Source organism: Tursiops truncatus, chromosome 17 (assembly GCF_011762595.2).
Source record: "Tursiops truncatus isolate mTurTru1 chromosome 17, mTurTru1.mat.Y, whole genome shotgun sequence".
In the NCBI taxonomy this organism is placed as follows: domain Eukaryota; kingdom Metazoa; phylum Chordata; class Mammalia; order Artiodactyla; family Delphinidae; genus Tursiops; species Tursiops truncatus.
Window position 1 is genome coordinate 69,443,822 of NC_047050.1, and position 18,612 is coordinate 69,462,433.

General features: G+C 50.5%; 1 protein-coding gene across 1 annotated transcript in view; it reads right to left on the minus strand.

The window, feature by feature from the left end:
• KCNQ3 (potassium voltage-gated channel subfamily Q member 3) overlaps positions 1 to 18,612 on the minus strand; it is a 291,828-nt gene that overhangs the window by 45,377 nt on the left and 227,839 nt on the right. The window contains exons 2-4 of the mRNA XM_073794769.1: positions 8,280 to 8,370; positions 6,545 to 6,671; positions 2,416 to 2,588 (exon numbers count right to left, since the gene is read on the minus strand). Coding sequence (XP_073650870.1) covers positions 2,416 to 2,588; positions 6,545 to 6,671; positions 8,280 to 8,370 — 391 coding nt within the window. The remainder of the gene's footprint in view (positions 1 to 2,415; positions 2,589 to 6,544; positions 6,672 to 8,279; positions 8,371 to 18,612) is intronic.

The following is an 18,612-nucleotide window of genomic DNA, read 5'->3' on the forward strand; positions in this document are numbered from 1 at the left end:
TTGTTTTGTCTGCCTTTGGTCTCCTACCACATACTTGAAGTTCTGCCCGCCTGGCATCAGTTGTGGGGTCTGGCGGTGGCGTGGACCATCTTTTCCCAGGAATTACATAGCAAACATCCAACTGTCATCTATTCTAGTCTGAGGGAGCACAGGACAAGGATCGTAAGCAGCCCTTTTAGCCCTGATTTCCACTGGAGCTGGGAATCAGCTCAGCTCCATGGAGACAAGTTTAGGTATTGCTGACAAGTCCTCTGATAAAAGACAAAATAGAAGGTCGGGTGAAGAAAGAACTCTGAAAAGAAAGCCCTGACCTCCCCGAGCCTGTGGCCAGAAGTGGCACAGATGGGGAATAACACATGTATGGCAAGAAACTGCATCCTCCAGTGAGAGACTCCGGGTGTTTTAAATTTGTATTTCATTTTCTGTATATATTTACTTGTATGTTCGTGAAGAAAAGCATGTTTGAAATAATCCATGCTACCATTAATGAGCATTTACTATTCACCAGGCACTTACATGTACCTTTTCTTATGTGAGCCGCTGGAAGGATTCACATTTTAACCACTGGGGAAGCTCGTATAAAGACAGAGCAATGTTCTTAAAGTCTTACGGCTGGAAGGCGGCACAGCTGAAATTTGCACTGAGCTGCTGTCTGACTCCTGAGCTCCTGTATTCTACGATGACATGCCGGCATATCTGGGTGTGCACTGAGCTGGAAGAACCCAGGAGTTAGCTGTGTGGAGGCATTCTGGGGTTGCCAAGTGGGGATGGCATGGTGCTGTTAACGCATATAAGGGAAACTCTGAGCTCCCCAAGGGCAACTTGCCCCAGGATCACTGCCTTTGGTGCACTTCCCCAGAAGCAGAGCCTGAGACAGAAACTCAGGTGCGTGTGATGATTGAGGGAGGGTCTCGCGAGAGAGGGAGTGAAAGAAACCAGACAGGGCAGGAGACAAGAGCTCAGCAAGGATGTGGTCTCTGCTGGGGCCTCCTTCAGCCTGATCCCACGGGGAGCTCTGGAGTGTGAACTGCACCACAGGACTGGTCCCAACACAGGAAAGGTACTTGTGTCAGTCAGTCACTGACTGTGTGCTTCCCTCATGTGGGGGAAGGAAGATGAGAACAGTATAAGCTCCTGGGCCAGGCTGCGCTCCTGTATGTCTCCAGAGAAGGGGACAGCTGGGAATATTAGCGGCTAACTCTCATAGCAGCTGAGGGCTGAGCACATCCTCCCGGTAAAGGTAGCCTGGTCAGGGCACCAACCGTGTCCATTGTACCCACCAAGCCTGGCACAAGAAGATGCTCTTGTAGTGACAAAGGTAGCTTTGGCTTTATCCCCTGAAGAACACCCATCCCAGGGGTCCTTCACTCCGATTTCTCCTGAACTGGCCTCGGAGTGTGAGGTTTTTCCTGCCACTCAGAGGTTTTTGCTTCATTTCTCCAGGGTCCGGCTGAGGCAGGGATGTTAACACAAAGTGCTACCAAAGGTCTGGGCTAACCATAGGAAAGAAACACAGGGAGCACGACAGAGACAGCTCCAGACACGCTGGACTCTGCCTGCCTGGGTTTCCACACCTGCACAAGCACGTGGGACTCTGGGAGAGATCAGGCCAGGTCCCACTCATCCTAGCTTCTCATCTCCCTTGGCGAGGCAAGAGCCGCCACGACCAGCAGCAAATCACTGAGCACAGGCTCTGAAGCCAGACAGCCTGGGTCTGTGCTGGTGGGCAGCTCACTTCCTCTTTCCAGATCTGCTTCCTTAGCACTGAAATGGGGTAAGAACAGTGCCTGACCCCGGGGGCGAGCTAATCTGTATCGAACACTAAATTCTAGGCACCTGTGCTTCTGGCTACGTAATAACAATAGCAACTGAACCACATCAATGAACTGGGTGTATTCTAAAGGCTTTTCACCCTGAGGTGAACGCATTATCATTTCCATTTTATAAACGGCAGGAGAGAAGACCCAGAGGGGTTACAGGAAATCTCCAAAGTCCCATCAATAGAGTCTGGATTCAAACCAGTCTGCCGGATTCCAGAACCCTTCCCTCCCATCCCATGCTGGTTTGCATTGGCTCATTTCATCCTCTCCACAATCCGGAGGTACAGGCATTATCATCCCCGCTTTAGGAATGAGGGAAAACTGAGGTCAAAGGGGGTTGAGTGACTTGGCCAAAGTTGTTTGCATTTGGTGCGGCTGAGACCTGAGCCCGGGTCTACCTGCGTCTGCTGGCTGCGGCACACCTGTGTGTGCTTCTCCTTCCTGCTGCTGCTTCTCCCCCCATCTTCACTGTCATCATCATCATCAGTGGGCAGGACAACCACCCTCTGGGGATGCTGTCAGGGAGGAGATGCCACGGATGGGCCTAGGTGGGCAGGAAGCCAGCGCGGTCTGGCCTCTTCGCAGCGACACTTACTTTGCTGTGGGCGCAGATGGCCGAGCCCAGGAGCTTCCAGGTGCCGCCCCTCCGGTCCATGCGAAGCATCCGCAGTATCTGCAGGAAGCGCAGGCTCCGCAGGGACGTGGCCAGGACATTGCCCTGGTTTCCCACGGCAACCACCGGCACAGAGGCAATCAGCACGAAGATGTCTGGAGAGAGGACGGAGGGTGGCAGGGGCGGGGGAAAGGAGGTCAGGCCAAGGCACGGGAGCCGTCACAGTCGGCGGCAGACGAACACAAGCTAAACGCTGCTGCGTTAAATCGTCACGTGGACCGCACATGATTCGAGTTCTCCCGTGACAGGTGAGGAGACAGGAGCTCTGAGCGTGAATGCCCTCCTAGGGCCACGCGGCCGGATGTGGCCGACTTGGGACTGGATGCAGGAGGCCTGCTGGACTCCAACGCTCACTCTAAATCCTAGGGAAGTGAAGCTCCAAGGCCCTCCGGGAGTGGCACTTGGGGGCCCCTCTCTGGCCGAGAAGGGATCTGGGCTGCCCAGGTGGTGGAGATGAAGCCTGAAGCTCAGATGCTGCTTTACTGTGGGTTTTCCCTGCAAACAGCCCCTGAGCCAGGGACGAGGCTGTGGCTGATTTAATGAGAAATGATCTCAGGAAGCAGAAGTGAGGGGAGAGGGGGGCGGGGAAAAGGCCAGTGCAAGGGATGTTGTCAAGGCTGCTGCTGGAGCCTCTGAGCTGTAGGCAGAACGCCTCCCACCACTGTCCCTCTGAAAGATGGGAGCTGGGCCATCTGTCCTCCAGATCCTGTTCCCTGCTGGCTGAGGGGGTCGTAACGTCCCCACACTCACCAGCTCCACTGCCTGTGACCTCCCTCAGCTTCAGAGAAGGCCCTGGGGTAGACTGTGGGAAAACATTGGGCCCACCCCAGAAGTGGGATGCTGCTGTCAGGAGGTGACCTAGAAACGTCTACCAGAGCTGTGACTGGTGGAAGCAGAGGCCGAGGGGATGAGGCACTTCTGAAAGGGCCAAGCTGGCTCCTGAAGTTAAATGGCTGAGGATGGAAGAAAGAGGGCCCTGGTCTCTTTCTTATTCCCTTCAATGCCCTCCCCTCAGCTCCCGGATCCGTTATCCCCCCACTGTACTGCAGGGGGCTAAGCAAGTAAAAAGGATCCCATGATCAAGTAAATCTGAAAAAAATTCAATTAAACAGGTTTTGCTACTGCAGGACTTCTCAGAGCCTTTAATATGCTAATAGGCCCTGTGGCTCTCAATTTTACCAATGAAGTCCAGCCTTTCTCCAAAGATTTTGACCTGTCTGAACTGTTTTTGTTTGTTTGTTTTGCAAGAGCATCAGGATTCCAGGGAACACATTGTAGGAATGTTTATCCACTGGGCAAAGTCCAAACTTCTGAAAACCCTCTGTGATCCAGCCCCTGGGAACCTTCTGGAAGCATGTGTGGTTTGCTGAGCCCACAGTGTCCTCTCACACCTCTACACCTTTGTTTGTGCTGCCGCCCAGCTTGGATTAGGCTCCTTGATCTACACCAGGTACGTCTGCCAAAAAAGCTGGCACTCCTTCCACCGTGTCCAAGTACCTCCCAGGTGTGCCTACGCTTTGGGAAAAAGTAGTGCTCAGACACCTGGATACCAATAGGTCTACATCCTTGGCCAGGCTTCTCAGTCTATCTGTGCAAAGATACCCGTTTATCACGTTTGTAAAAGAGAAAACAAAACCTAGGTGCAGGGTAAATGTGACTGAAGTCTATGACACTCTGACAGGACAGCAAATTCTGGCCCAGAGGGACCCATCCACGCCCAAAATGGCAGGGTCTGAGGCTGCTTCGAGCAAGGAGGCCATGATGTGTGTGGACGTGATGACCAGCCTCTTGTCAGACACACAGAGAAAAGCAACATTTCCCACAGGGGCCACGTTATGGGAGAAGTTGAGAGGAGTAGAAGAGAAAATGCAGCGACATCAGGAAAGAGGCCAGCAAGGATGGTGGAGGCTGAGGCCCAGCCTTGTCTCTCCAGGAAGGCGGGCAGGGGAACGTGATCTGGAGCTCCGGTACAATCCTGGAATAGTGGAGACAGCTCCACGGGGAACGCCCCTGTTCCGGAGGGGCCCGGGCTCCGCATGCTATGACATCCTCTAACTTGGCAGGAAACTCTGAATCTGGGCACCGTCGATCACAAAGTCATCTCCCCCACCCCCTGCCCACACACACACACACACACACACACACACACACACTGGATAGGTCACCCCAAAAAGAAGTCAGCTTAAGACTTAAAAGAAAGACAGGAAAGAGGAAGGGGAAGGAAAGTTGGGGGCTGCCATGGACTGAATGTTCGGGTCCTTTCAAATTCATATGTTGAGTCCTAACCCCCCGTGTAATGGTATTGGGAGGTGGGGCCTTTGGGAGGTGATTAGGTCATGAGGGTGGATCCCCCATGCATGGCATTAGTACCCTTATGAAAGAGACCCCAGCGTGCTCCCTCGCCCCTTCCATCATGTGAGGACACAGCAAGAAGACAGCTGTCTAGGAAGTGGGAACTGGACTCTCACCAGAACCCGGCCATGCTGCCACCCCAATCTCAGATGTCCAGCCTCCAGAACTGTGAGAAATAAATTTCTGTTGTTTATAAGCTACGCTGTCTGTGGTGTACTGTTATAGCAGCTGTAAAGGACTCAGACACGGTAGATAGACATGGAAAGAGGACAAAGGAAGAGAGAAAAAAAATGTGAAAAAAACCCAGTAACTACCAAGTGCTCCAAAATTGCACGTGTGCACGTGTGCGTACACACACCCACCCTCCTTGCACTCAAAATTCTAAGCAATAAACAAAACCCTCAGATTTCCAACCTCAGCAGCAAATGGGAAGAAGGAAGAGAGGCTTCAGCCGACAGTGAGGCTGGTGGTACCTGTCCTTTGTGTGAGGCAACCTGCAAACGCGGCAACACAGCCCCAGGAGGCACGGAGAGAACTTGGCACCTAGGACAGGGGAGGGGTCCAGCTCTTCCTCCCTGGCTGGGTCATTTGTACCCACAGGGCTGTATCCAGTCCCGGCAGGTCACTTTTTAAAAGGGGAGTGAGGAATAAGCAGCAGCTCAGAGGAGAGGGTCTATGATGCTAAGAAAATGGGCTATAAGATGGAGTTGAAGCCGCTAAGCACATCCCTCCCAATGAAAGGAGACTGCTGGAGTGGAGGGGAGGAATAGGATGGCTGAACTCGAATATCTGAAGACAGTCAGAGGAGTTAAGATGGAATGAATACCCTCGAGAGATGGTGAGCGCCCCGTGACTGGAGGTATGCAAGTAGAGTCTGGGGGACCACTTAAAGGCTGCTGCAAAGGGGGCTGGAGCATCAGACAGGAGGGCATCTTCAACCAAACGCTTTTGAAGGTCCCTTCCAGCCCTGACATTCTATGATCCTCTGACTTTAACCATCCCTAGGAAGTCGAAGCTACAAGACTCCTAACCATCACTGCAGGTAGATTTCGTCCTGTCACTGTATGACTTTAGTAGGACCTTCAGACGGGAACATGGTGGGGTGCACCAATAGGTGTGTGTGAGAGCTTCCACCTTCTTTGCTATCAAAATGCCTACACCTGGATGGAGGAGTCTCCATGACACCTCTCCAAAGCAAGGTGGGTCAGGACACAGCATTATGGTGGCGAGGGGGGTCACAGGTGCTAGATTCTTCCAGACTGGGTGTTAGGATGGAAGAATTACCTCTGCGGCCCTACAGAGGTCATTCTCAACCAGCAATGGTGTCACGCCTCCCATCCCCACCGGGGCCAGTCGAACTGCACGGGCAGTTTGGCTGTCACGGTGACTGGGGTGCTACTACTCCAGGGACTGGGGTTGCCCCACATCCTGCAACGAGCTGTGGCTCCTTCACGACCCAAATGCCAAGAGTGTCTCCCACCCGCCTTAAGAATTCCTGCCCTGTGGACTCATTATAAAGAGAAGCCACGGGGGCAGGAATTCCACCTGCTGGAGGATTGAAGGGAGGGTCAGAGGCGGGGCGGGCCCCCACGATGCCGCATGGTTTCCCAGAAGAACAGCGTCTGCTTAAAATTGCCTCAGAGAAATAATGCACCAACAGAGGGGATGAGGCACCCCCGGGCTCGGGGTCAGGGCTTACCCAACATGCACAAGGGCTTCCTGGCAAACTTCAGTCGTCCCCGCCAGCCTTTGTATCGGCAGCAACACCCAGCAGCCCAGATCCTCAAAGCAAACTCGGCTCCGAAGATGAAAATAGCAAATGTTTCCTGCGTTGAAGCACATGTGGAGAGACACATTAACCGGGACCCGGTTGTCCAGAACTAGCGATTTCTGTCCGTAAGTTCTGAAGAGCTGGATTTCTGTTGTTGCTGGTTTGGTGGTAGAGCGGGTAGGACAGGCTGATCACCTCCATTCAGTTTAGGGCAGTTCCTGTCTTCACTCTGATGTGCTAACTGTCTCTAACATTAAGCCTTTTTTCTATGTTTTTGTTCTAATGGATCATTCTTAAAAAATCCCTTTAATGTACTAAAAGCCTCCAAGAAGTTCAGTTGGGTTGGAAGGAGAGGAATCAATGATATTGCCCAGCCGGTGTCTGGTCCCTGGTATTGCTAATCGTGGCCAACGGTTACTGAGCACAGCTCCTGGGCCAGGCACCACCCGGAAGTATTTTATAATATGACCCTCATCTTGTATTTTGAAAAACCCAGGCTGGGCAAGGAGTGGCTGAACAAATGTCTCAAGGCCAAAAGTGGCAAAGAAGGAATCCCAGGCAGGTGATCAGGCTCTGAGCCCGTCAGGACCATGCTATGGCGTCTCCCGGGACAGCGGGTTTGCATCTTCCCTGCTGAGCCTCCTTTGTGAGTCAGATGGAGACACCTTCGCCCCCACTGCTTGGTGACCTCCCTGGGGCCCTTGGGGAGCTGCAGCAATCCTCGAAACTTAGTTCCTGGAACTGGATGGCTTCCCGGGAGTCATCTGCTCAGGTCTTAGCTTCAGATCTGCCCTGTAGACTGTCAACACCTGCCCTTGGAAGGAACCTGCTGATTCCAGCACCATGGACACTGGTTAGCTCAGTGGGAGGCAAAGGTTCTGCTATTTCGTAAACCCTGATTGGGGGCTGGCATCCCTTCCCTGTGCAGGGGGTGGGGCCTCACCCTAGAGAGGTGGGTTGATCCTAATCCAGGAAGGCGTGGTCATTCAAAAGGCCAGCTGGAGAAGGATCCAGCCCTTCCTGGGAGCCTCCTCCTGGCCCGGTGTGGAGGCTGCACCAGCCTATTGGCCTGTGCCCCTCACCGTACACTGCTACATCTTTTAGGTGAGGGTGGGAGGAGACTGAGTCGGGGTGTTAGGTAACTTGCCAGAGAATTCTAACTGCACGCTCTCTCTGCCTCACCACGGGATACAGACTGGAGAGTAAAAACAGGCAGAGGCCCAGAAGGGAGGTCCTGGAGTGCTCATGCAGAAATGGGATTTGTTGCTTGGCCTTGAAGGAAGAGATCCTCAGGGTTTAGGGAGGAAAAGCAGAGGAAGGGTTGGGACGAAACATGCCTTTCTGTTACTGTCAGAGTGTTGGGAAGCTGTATTTTATCATTTAACCAGTGGGTATTGGTGTTTGTGTTGACCTTGTTTATGCCCCCTTATCTCTAACCTGGAATAACACAGGCCAGCCATTCCCTGCTCCACCTGTGCCCCCAGCAGACCTCAGCCACTGATCCACCAATGCTTTCTCCTGGGCCTGGACTTGGCCAGAGACTCCAGGAAGCCAAAACCGGTTGGGCAGAACTGCACCCAAGGCCTCCTTGTCTTCATCGTTGGCGGTCCCACCAGAGCATCTACCCCCACAGCACAGCACCACGGGGCAGGCGCCTCCTCACCAGCAGCAGAAGCCAGTCTCCCGAAACAGTCTCGTACTCCCTGAAGGTGGTCAGGACGGCCAGAATCAAGCACCCAAGGACAATCAGGAACCTAGAGGGGAAGGAAGAAGGAAACTAAGGAAGCGTCTAGTCTTGGATTGCGCCGAGGCAAGACTGCGAAGGTGTCAGACGGGATGAAGCTACAGCATCCGTTCGACATAGGTGTGTGCTTTATCCGTGACACCATTTAACCTCATAACACACCTGAAAGGCAGGTAGGAATTAGTGCTCCAGTTAAAGAAAACAGGGCTGAGAGAGGTGAGGCAATGTGCATAACTTTTACTTTACCAGCTAGTTAGTGGAAACAGTGAGAATTTGAATTAGATCAACGGGTCCCAGCCCTGGAGGGCTGCAGATGCCTTGAAAAACCAAAGTTACCGCAAGCTTTGGTAAATCAACGGGAATATGAATATGTCAATCATGTGTCCTGCACATATAGGTCTATGTTTCTCAAATATATGAAAACATTCTTAGAATAAAGACAAATTCATCCAACGATTGATAAATTCGGTGATGGCGTCTGTCACCATATCTTCATATTATTATTATTTTTTTGACAGTCAATGGTTACTAAAGGAAACAACCTCTTTCAACTGGGGGCCTTCAGAATCGATTTTGAAATTACCAAGGGTGCTTCCTGCTAGAAAGAACAGAAGCCACCGCGATGCACTGTTGCTCATTGAAAAGTCACTGCGAGCTCATCTGGTTCATGGCCCCGCCTCAGGCAGAAGCTAACTGCAAACAATCCTTTGAGATTATTATGTTTATAAACTCCCTGTGTGTGAGGGGGGTGATGATGGCGGTGGAGGGACAGTGTGTGTGTGTGTGCACGCTTCCCTGTTTCAGCAAAGAAAAAGGGTTCTCCCTGGCTCCTGGTGGAGAGTCTTTGGTTCAATGGTCAGCACCAGGTTCCCTGGGTGTGTAAGAGGGAAATTACAAGCGAGGGTCCATGCAGGAGGCTGGGTCACATACTCCAAGCTCTCCTGCTCTGTGTAATCTGGCTCTGTGCCCTGCTAGGTTCCAATCCATGCTTTTTTGGTTTGTGTAAGTGGGTACCCACTTGTACATTCATTCATTCATCCATCCATCCATCCATCCATCCATCCATCCAACATTTATATGGCAGGCACTGGGGGACAGAGCTGAAATTCAATGATGAATAAGCTGGATCCCGTCCTCCTGAGCTCAGAGTTCAGACAAACAGGAAGCGATCTCATGGTGTGACAGTAAGGACCATGATGTAAGGAGGCCTGGAAATGTCTGCTCCGGGCCCTGGACTGGACCAGAGTCCTGGCTCCGGCCCTTGGTGATCCCTCCTGATCACATTTTCTGATCAACAGTGCAGCTGATCTGCAGACCTGAATCCATGTTTCCAACCCTGCCTATGAACCCAAACAAGATTTTCAACTCCCTCCTGTGTTTGGCCATTTTATTTAAATTCATGACTCCTGATCCATAGCTGGAATCTGCCTTCTCTTCATCCCAAATCTTCTCAGGTGATGATGACGATGATGATGACAGTGACAACTGTAAAAACGTCAACACCCCCCACCACTCTTTAGTGAGCAGTTGCTACATCTATCAGCTCATTTATCCTCACAACCGCCTCCCAAGGTAGATATGATCATTCCCATTTTAGCAATGAAGAAATTCCTCAGAAGGAATCATTACCGTCAGGACAACTGTGTTGTCAGTAAAAAGACCATACAGTTTGGAGTCCAAAGATATGGACTAGAAAGAGGCTCTGGTATGTGATCTTGAGCAGCTCACTGATTCTGGGAACCCCAGTGATCACGTCCATAGAATGAGAATAACGAACCTGCCTAGAGATCACAGTTATTGTGAGGACCACAGGAGATAACGGATGGAGAGTCGTTCGGTCCACTGTTTAAGATCACGCAAATGATGCCTGGTGCCTGCCCAGACACACACGCATCCCTGGCCGGACGGGCTCTGGGAAACGTGCTCTTAGACGATTCTACAAATGCATACTCTTGCTCTCTCAAGACTTGACTTTATTCATTCAAGGGCTCTGGAGATAAGATCTAGATTAGAATCCTCTCCCTCCTCTCATGCTGTGTCATCTTAGGCAAGTGACACAACCTCTCTGCATCCTGATTTTCTCATATGTAAAATGGATCCAATAAAAGTGCTGTGCTCTCAATTTTTCAATGATATAATCTGTGTCATGGGCTTAGAAGAATGCCTGACAGATACTTAGCCTTCATTAAATGTTAGCTACTATTTTATTGTGATTTAATATCAATGCCTCTTCTGTCCTAGGCAGAGAGATGGCTTTAAGGGTACAAACATGAATAAAACCTAGCCATCATTTCTCCTAGTCCAGTGGGGGAAACAGAGCACAAATAATCGCACGAGAGTGTGGTTGAGGTTATGATCTGAGTGTCCACCACATGCTTTGGGAGCACAACACTGGAAGCATGCCAGAGGCTGTGGCCAAAGGGGTGGAAAGATATGTGAGGCTTAGCTAGGGTTGACCATATGTTTCGGTTTATCCAGGACATTGCCCATTGTATGTGTTGACCTGGAGTATGGACCCTTCGGCACTGTGGACACAAAACCCCATTCAATCTTCTCCTTTAGCAAGGGGTGTGAGCCTTCTATGATCTGGCTTTGCCTTCCTCACAGCCTCATCTCTTCTTGCTCTCCCACACCCAGGCGGGCCGTACTGAATCACAGCACTTCCTCAGATTCTCTTACCCTACCGGTGTCTGCCTCGACTCTCCCCTTCCCTGCCCGCTCCCCACACACGCCCCTTCATCTTCCTGCTGATACCTTGACAGTGCCGGTCATGGCTTTGCCTCCAGAGCCTCCCAGCTGCTGCCTGTAGGCTTCCTCATGTGATCCCTCCTCTAGGATCACAGAGCACCCTAAGGCATTTCTATTCCAGTACTGATCCTAACCCATTATCATTTTGTAATCGTTTGTGCACTGTGTCATACATAAAGCACTCTATCTTAACACCCAACTTGAGAATTCATCCTAGGGCAGGAACTGCCTTTGCCTAGTGAAACATTTTACTGATCCAGTTGAGGTGGAAGTTGCAACCCTAAAGGCACAAGACTGCTAAACCTCTCAGTAAGAAAAAGTAGCCAGAAATTGGAGACGGCGGGGGGGGGGGGGGGGGGGGGGGTTGGTCTTGAGGGCCGGGAATGACAAAGAGGAGAGGATATGGCCACATGCTGAAAGGGTGTTAGGTACAAGACTGGCTAAAATTACAAGATCGTGGTCCTGCAAAGACAATCGTCAACCATGGCCTTATGGAGTGGTTTTGTCTTTACCGGGCATTGAACATGGGGCTAGAGCCTGTGGCCTGGGTAGGGATATGTGTGGGGAGAAGGGAAAGCTTGATGTCCCACAGCTAAACTAATTCAGGAGGAACAAGAGTCCTTAGGCAGATTCTGGGACTCGACCCACAGTCCTGTACTTGAAATGCATGTGAATCTTGGGAAGAGTCTACGAGGTGTGTGCATGGTGACCATGCCATAAAGTGACCCCAAACGAGCCACGCCCTTGTATGATCCTCATACCTGAGTGCAGGCTGAACCTTCGACTCGGTTCTAACAAGAGATTATGGCGGAGGTGATGGGATGTCACTCCCTTGATTAGGTTTCATTATGTGGCAAAGGCAATGGGATAGACGCGTCTGTGATTATGTTACTTTAGATAAGACTCCGTCTTAGCTGAATGGAGCAAGAATCACCTGCTGGCCTTGAAGTGAGCTGCCATGTCGGGAAGGGTCTGTGAGGGTCACAAGGCCAGAAACTGTGGTGGCTTTTAGGACCTGAAAGCAGCCCTGCATGAAACCTGACAACCAGCATGAAAGTGGGACTTCAGTCCTACAACCACAAGGACCAACAGTCAGGTGAGTCTGGAGGACTCCCAAGCTCCAGAAAGGAGCCCAGCCCAGCCCACCCCTTGACTGCTGCTTTGTGAGACCCCAAGAGGAGGGCCCAGTTAACACATGCCCAGGGTCCTAACCCATGGAAACTGTGAGACGGTTCACATGTGTTGCTATAAGCCACTAAGTTAGTGGCAATCTGTTAGGCAGCAACAGAAACCTAAGAGTGTGGATGGGAATCTGTACCAAGTGCATCCAGTTTTTATAGAGCCCCACCTCACCCCCTCATTCTTCAGATGATGTCTGGGCTGCACTTGTGTGTTTGGTCTGTGAGGCTCCACTCCTTGAGGGTGGTCTATCTTGTTCCTCTCTGTGTCCCAGTGACTACCCCAAAGCCTGGCACTTAGGAAGAACCCATATGTGTTTAGAGGATGGATAAAAACAATTTCAGAGATGAGCAGTTGCCCTGTGGTTGGAATAGAAGGCAAGGGATATAGGATGGGCCTGGAGGGGCAAGCCAGAGTAGGGTATGAACAGTTTTGTTGGCCAAGTGAGAGTTTGGACTTTATTCTGCAGAAGATCTATATCTACTACATCTGTAGGTATAGCCATATCCATATCATCTTTATCTATTTCTATATCCACCTCCATGTCATCTATATCTGTATCTATATCATCATCAGTATCCACACCCGTATCACCTATGTCTAGAAAGACTGCTCTCTGACAGGACAGCAGTCAGGAAGCTGTTGTCATGGACTGACCTGCAGAGATGACAGGGTTCCATGAGACAGAATCCTTCCGAAGTTTCAGCGGGACTTGCGACTACTGGGATGTGTAGGCTGGGCAGGAGGGGCATCTGGAGGCTCACGGGGGTTGGTGGGTGACAGGGTGGACCGTGTGGTGTTCACAGACTTCAAGAGTATGTGCCCCGGGGCCAGGACGACAGCAAAGATAAGCTACGCTGCACACCTGCCGTTTGAGGTCCAAGTGGAAATATTCAGCAGGCTGGTCGAAATTCAAGTCTAAAGCTTAGGGGAGAGGTTGGGGCTAGAGACCTAAGTCCCTTTCAGCTCCAATTGTGATTTTAGAGCCAGGTGAGGGGATAACTCATCCTTAACCTGTCACCAAAACGCAGTGTCACTGTGGTTCCCACCTGCAGGGGGCATGCAGAACCGGGCTTCAGCCAGGAGAGGGCAGCAAACACCTGGCGGAACGTGGCACTTCCTGGCATCTCCAGGAATTAAAAGCACCGGCAACCTGGGGAATTTACTTGCTGGGATTTGAAAACAATGATTAATTTATAAAGCGAAAGGCAGCAGGGAAGCCCTCTTTCACCTGAGAAGGGGAAACACCCTTTGGTCTCTTGCATAGTAAAGTTTATTTTTAAGATATGAACTTGATTTCAGACAGGAGGACCAAATGATCAGTCTCACAGATGGAAGCCAGATAGGTGTGGCTAGCCAGGGTCTTCCCTTCTCATCTTGTTTTCTCTCTCTCTCTCTCTCCCCACCCCCCACCCCCCACAATGCCTCACCAATTATTCGGTTACTTCTTCTGTCACTGTGGTTTCCTCCTCTGTAGCCTTGGCTGTTTCCCTCACTCCACTCCTCTCACTGCCCTCTCTCTCCTGATTTCTTTTCCTCTCCCCTCTGTTCCTCACCTAGCACTTCTCCCCCCGACCCCCCTCCTGGGACTTGCTGAAGTCTTGGGGAGAGTCAACAGCTGTCCTTCTGTCTGCAGGGTCCTGGCTGTCTTTGCCAATGAGGCCAGTTAAGGTCAAGGGTCTTGACATACCCTTAAGCCAGACACCATCTCCTACCCACCTCTTCTCACCCGAGCTGGGCATCCCCTGACAGGAACAAAGCCGGACCTGCTGGAAATATCCTCTCCCAGGCTTCGTTCAAAGTAAGCCCAAGAGGGTGAAAACTCCAGCATTGACTTGGTCGTTTTCTTAGCACATCATTTTCTCTTTTACCCCAGACAGCAGCAATGCCAGCCAGGGGCATTGTCACCGTTATATCTGTGCCCCCATTTTACAGATGAGGGACACAGCTTGCAGGCTCAGGCAGCGGGGTCACCAAAGGAAGGAAGCGGGGGGCAGCGCTGCTGGGACCGGACCCTGTGCTGAGAGCGGTCACGGGGACTTGGGTGAGACTCTGCAGGGAACGAGGCCAGGTTAGAGCCAGCCAGAGAGGGGGAGGGCTGAGGCCCACAGTTCAGCTTCCCCTCTCCTCTGGACTCCAGTTTGGGGGAGAAAAGCTCAATTCCATTTCCACGTAGTTCCCTGAGACCGCGGCTGGTTCCTGGGTCCTGGTAGGCATCTTCCGAGTACCTGCAGCTCACCAAAGGCCCTAGACCGAGGGAGGAAGGTGGCGGCTGACCGCTGGCCTCTCCTCCTTACACCCCCCATCCATGTGCCATGAAACGGGCATGTGTAGCATCACGCTCCCTAGCCAGGCGCAGCAGAACTGACCCCTCTGACGGGGCAGGTGTGCTGAGGCCACAGCTAGCCCACAGGTCCTGATCTTCGGCTGCCACCCTGATCCTTGCTCTCCAGCAGAAGCTACAGCCTTCAGACCACATCAGGATCCTACCGATCCCCCATGGAAATTCCCGGAGGTAAAGCGCCCACTGTGTGTCAGGGGCTTCCTTATTCCCTCCGCGTCAGCCCCAAGGCCTCCTAGAATCTCAGTGCCCAGCCCAAGCGATTCTGAAGAAGCGACACACACCTGAGTTCTACTTCTAGCTCTGTGGTGGACTCATCGTAGGCACTTGAAGAAGCTTTTTCCTGTTCCCAGGCCTCAGTGTACACATCTGTGAAATGAGTGGGTTACAAGATCCAAAAGGCCTGTGAGGGAAGCTGTTGTGGGTTCAGGCCTCCAGCCCACCCTGGCAGGAGGGCCTGGAAGAGCTTTCACAGAAGCACAGACTTGGGTTCAGGAGTTCAGACCTCAACTCTGTCACTTACCCCCTAGGAGACTGTTTCCTCATCTGTAAGTGGGAATGACCACAGCTCCTGATTCAGGGTTGTTGTGCATATGAGAAGCACACAAGGCCACGCTCGGAGGCTATGTGACACCGCGCCCGGCACAGCACGGAGGCCGATTCGTGTTAGCTACTGCAGGAGTGAATTTGAGCTTGGATGGGTCGGGCCTGTGGCTGAGTGTCATGTGGCTAATGGAACTTTTTGCCATCTCTTCAGACCTGAGATTGTTCTTTAGAATAGGGAAATCAACTAGAACTTGGAAGAAGCCCTGGCAAGAAGATGTCTGAGTGCCACCATGCCCTGCACCGTCTACACCAAGCCTGAGTCATCACTTGTCTATTTCTGCAGGGACCCTGGGTGTCAGCGTTCTCAGGTCCATCCAGCCCCCCCTAAAGGAGGCCACATTTATTTTGGGGAGGTGGGAGGGTTGGAGTCTTCTGCCTGCGGACAGGGTTAGCAGCCTTCCCCAGACCAAGCGGTTCTGTTCCATGCCTCTGACCCCCTCATCATATCACCAGCTGAAATATACAACAGTCCCATTAACAGTGCCACCAACATGCCCTCTCCAGTACCCTGGTTTTCATTTTACACTTCCTGATAAAGGGGATGCTATCCTAGGGCTGGCAGGTCATACTCTTTTCCCCCTATAGGCTAGAGACAGGAGTCATGAGCTCTGTACTTCCGGCTCCAGCAGGACTCCTGGGCCATGCTGAGTGGCAGGTACAGTGGGAATCTGAACCAAGCCCGTGGAGAGAAACAGTCCATCTCTGGGTGTTTCCTTTTCTCCTCCCCAGAACAAGCCATATCTCTGAAACATCCTGAGATGTTAAAGTCAATCTGGCCCCCAATCCCCTCTCCCCATTCAATGGCATTCGTTTCGTCATCTGCAGTGTGCTTCCCGTGTGTCAGGCACTGTGTTAGGGACTGGCGTATCTGCAAAGCCTTGTTATCGACAAAGCATTTTTAGTCAACATCCAAACGCATTCCAAGGTAGTGGTGCTACAAAGTGATGTAAGGTTATATTTTAAGCTTCTTCTTCATGGTGTAAGCATCCACCATGCTCCCCTGGTAACCAGTACCAAAAAGGAGAAGAGTAAAGATTTTGGAATCTAGTGTTAACAGTCAGATCTTAAGATGACCCCAGTGAATCTTGCCTCCTGCTATGCACACATGTGGTTAATTCCCTCTGTGGAAAGTTGGCTGGGACCTATGGCTAGTTTCTAACCAACAGAATACAGTAAAGGTGGCATGTCACTTCTGGAGTCAGGTTATAAAAGACTGTGACTGCCACCTTGCTAGTAGACTCTCTCTTGCTGGCTGTATTTTTGGGAGGGGGTGGTGCGCTGTGAAGCTTACGGGATCTCTGTTCTCGGGCCACGGCAGTGACAGTGCTGAATCCTAACCACTAGACCACCAGAAACTCCCTCTTTTGCTGGCTTTGATGAAGCAAGGTGTTCGTACCTCCATCTTGGAGAGGCCCACGTGGGATGGAACTCAATGTGGCCTTCCGCCAGTGGCTAGCAAGGTACCAAGACCCTCAGTCCAAGAGCCTTCAAGGAACAAAATTCTTCCAATAGCTACAAAAGGGGGCCTGAAAGAGAGTCCTTCCCCAGTGGAGCCTTCAGATGAGACCCCAGCCCTGGCTGGCACCTTCATCACAGGCTTTGTGAGAAACCCTGAGCAGGAGACCCAGGTAAGCCACGCCTGGATTCCTGACCCATAGCAACTGAGATGATAAACGTGTGTTATGTTAAGCTGCTAAGTTTTGTGGCAGCTTGTTATGCAGTAATAGATAGCCAGTACTAGTTAACCAGGATCTGAATCTTGGCTCACCACCTAGAAACCAGATGACCTGGGGCAGGTTTATTTTTCTGAACCTCAGTTTCTCATCGACAACACAGGAGTGACAAATCAAGGGATCTTCCTTAACTTCTTCTTTATCCCAGTCTGCGTAGCTCAGAGATTGCACAGGGCAGCAAAAATCCTCATAACTAAAGACCACTTCTCTAATGAGGTCTCCACACACACATCCTCAATGATTTAACACAGCCTATACCTTGGGCATCACGGCCTTGAACGTCAGTCTCTGCCTCCCTATCAGGTACAGCGTCCAATAGTACAATGTGAACCATCTGCAAAGTGAAAAGGCAAAGCTTACAAAGGATGTAGGATTCCATGAAGTTGGTGGATATGATGATGGAGAGCTGTTCTAAATACACCAAAGCCATGAACAAGTGACAATCGTACTGGAACAACAAAAGACAAGTCAACCGATACTTCAAAGTGGGAAAAATACCATACAATCCTTCCCCCAGAATGTTGAGAAAATAAAATGTGAAGTTATATTGTATCATCATCTAGTTTTTGCAAAGAAAATATAACCTCAAATTAACACTCAATTGAGTCCTTTTTCATCGTAAAAATTAGAGCATAGTTGCAATTATAACCTCAATTTTGTGAACTATGAGATACAATAAACATGTTTTTGTATTTTAATTATATTTTTGTGGTTACGTACTAATGAGAAATTTCCTTCACTGTTTAGTATGAAGTTTGGTCCCCATTTTCAGCAGATTCCCTTTAAGTAGATATTCACTGATTCCTATTAACTGTGGAATAAGGGACCCTCTAAACCTACCTCATGGCATGGTCATGTGGACGAAAAGAGAACCACATATGTAAACTGCCTGGAATCCTGGTAATTACCAGGCATTCATCAGATGCCAGTTTCTTACCTCCTTCCTTCTCATCTTATGCTCACAGAGGAGAGTAAAAAGATGACTTTAATGGGATATAGAAAAAATCATTTTGTCCTAAAAAAACTTCCCTGTTCTTGAAATGAGGCAAGAAAATCATATTCACAAAGAACCACAGACAAACCTGTATCTATATCTTGATCTGTGTATATCCTGTCCACATCCATCTGTAGATTTACAGATGCGTAACGCAGATGCAGGTTTTGACCATCTAAACCAGGAGTCAGCAAACTGCGGCCCTGGGCTCAAGTCCAGCCAGCTGGTACTTCTGTAAATAAATTTTCTTATACCACAGCCACTCTCCTTTGTTTATATATTGCCTGTGGCTGCTTCTGTGAGGCAACAGCAGAGCTGAGTAGCTGCAGCAGAGACCATTTGGCCCACAAGCCTAAAATATTTGCTATTCAGCTTTTTAAGAAAAAGTTTCCCAACTTCTGATTTAAACTAAGAGCCCAGGGCAACTGAATTCAATCGGTACCACCTCAAGATGTCTGATATGCCTAATTGCAGGGCAGAAAAAAATATTTAAAACTGAAAGTAAAGGATTTAATCTCACCGTGGTTGAGATAGATGACAGAATATTTAACAAGATTAGGGGAATAAAATAGGGTCACATCCATCCAGGTTTGTGGAAGAAAAGAAATACAAACTTAGGGGAAAGAATACAAGTTATGATAAAAAATAGCA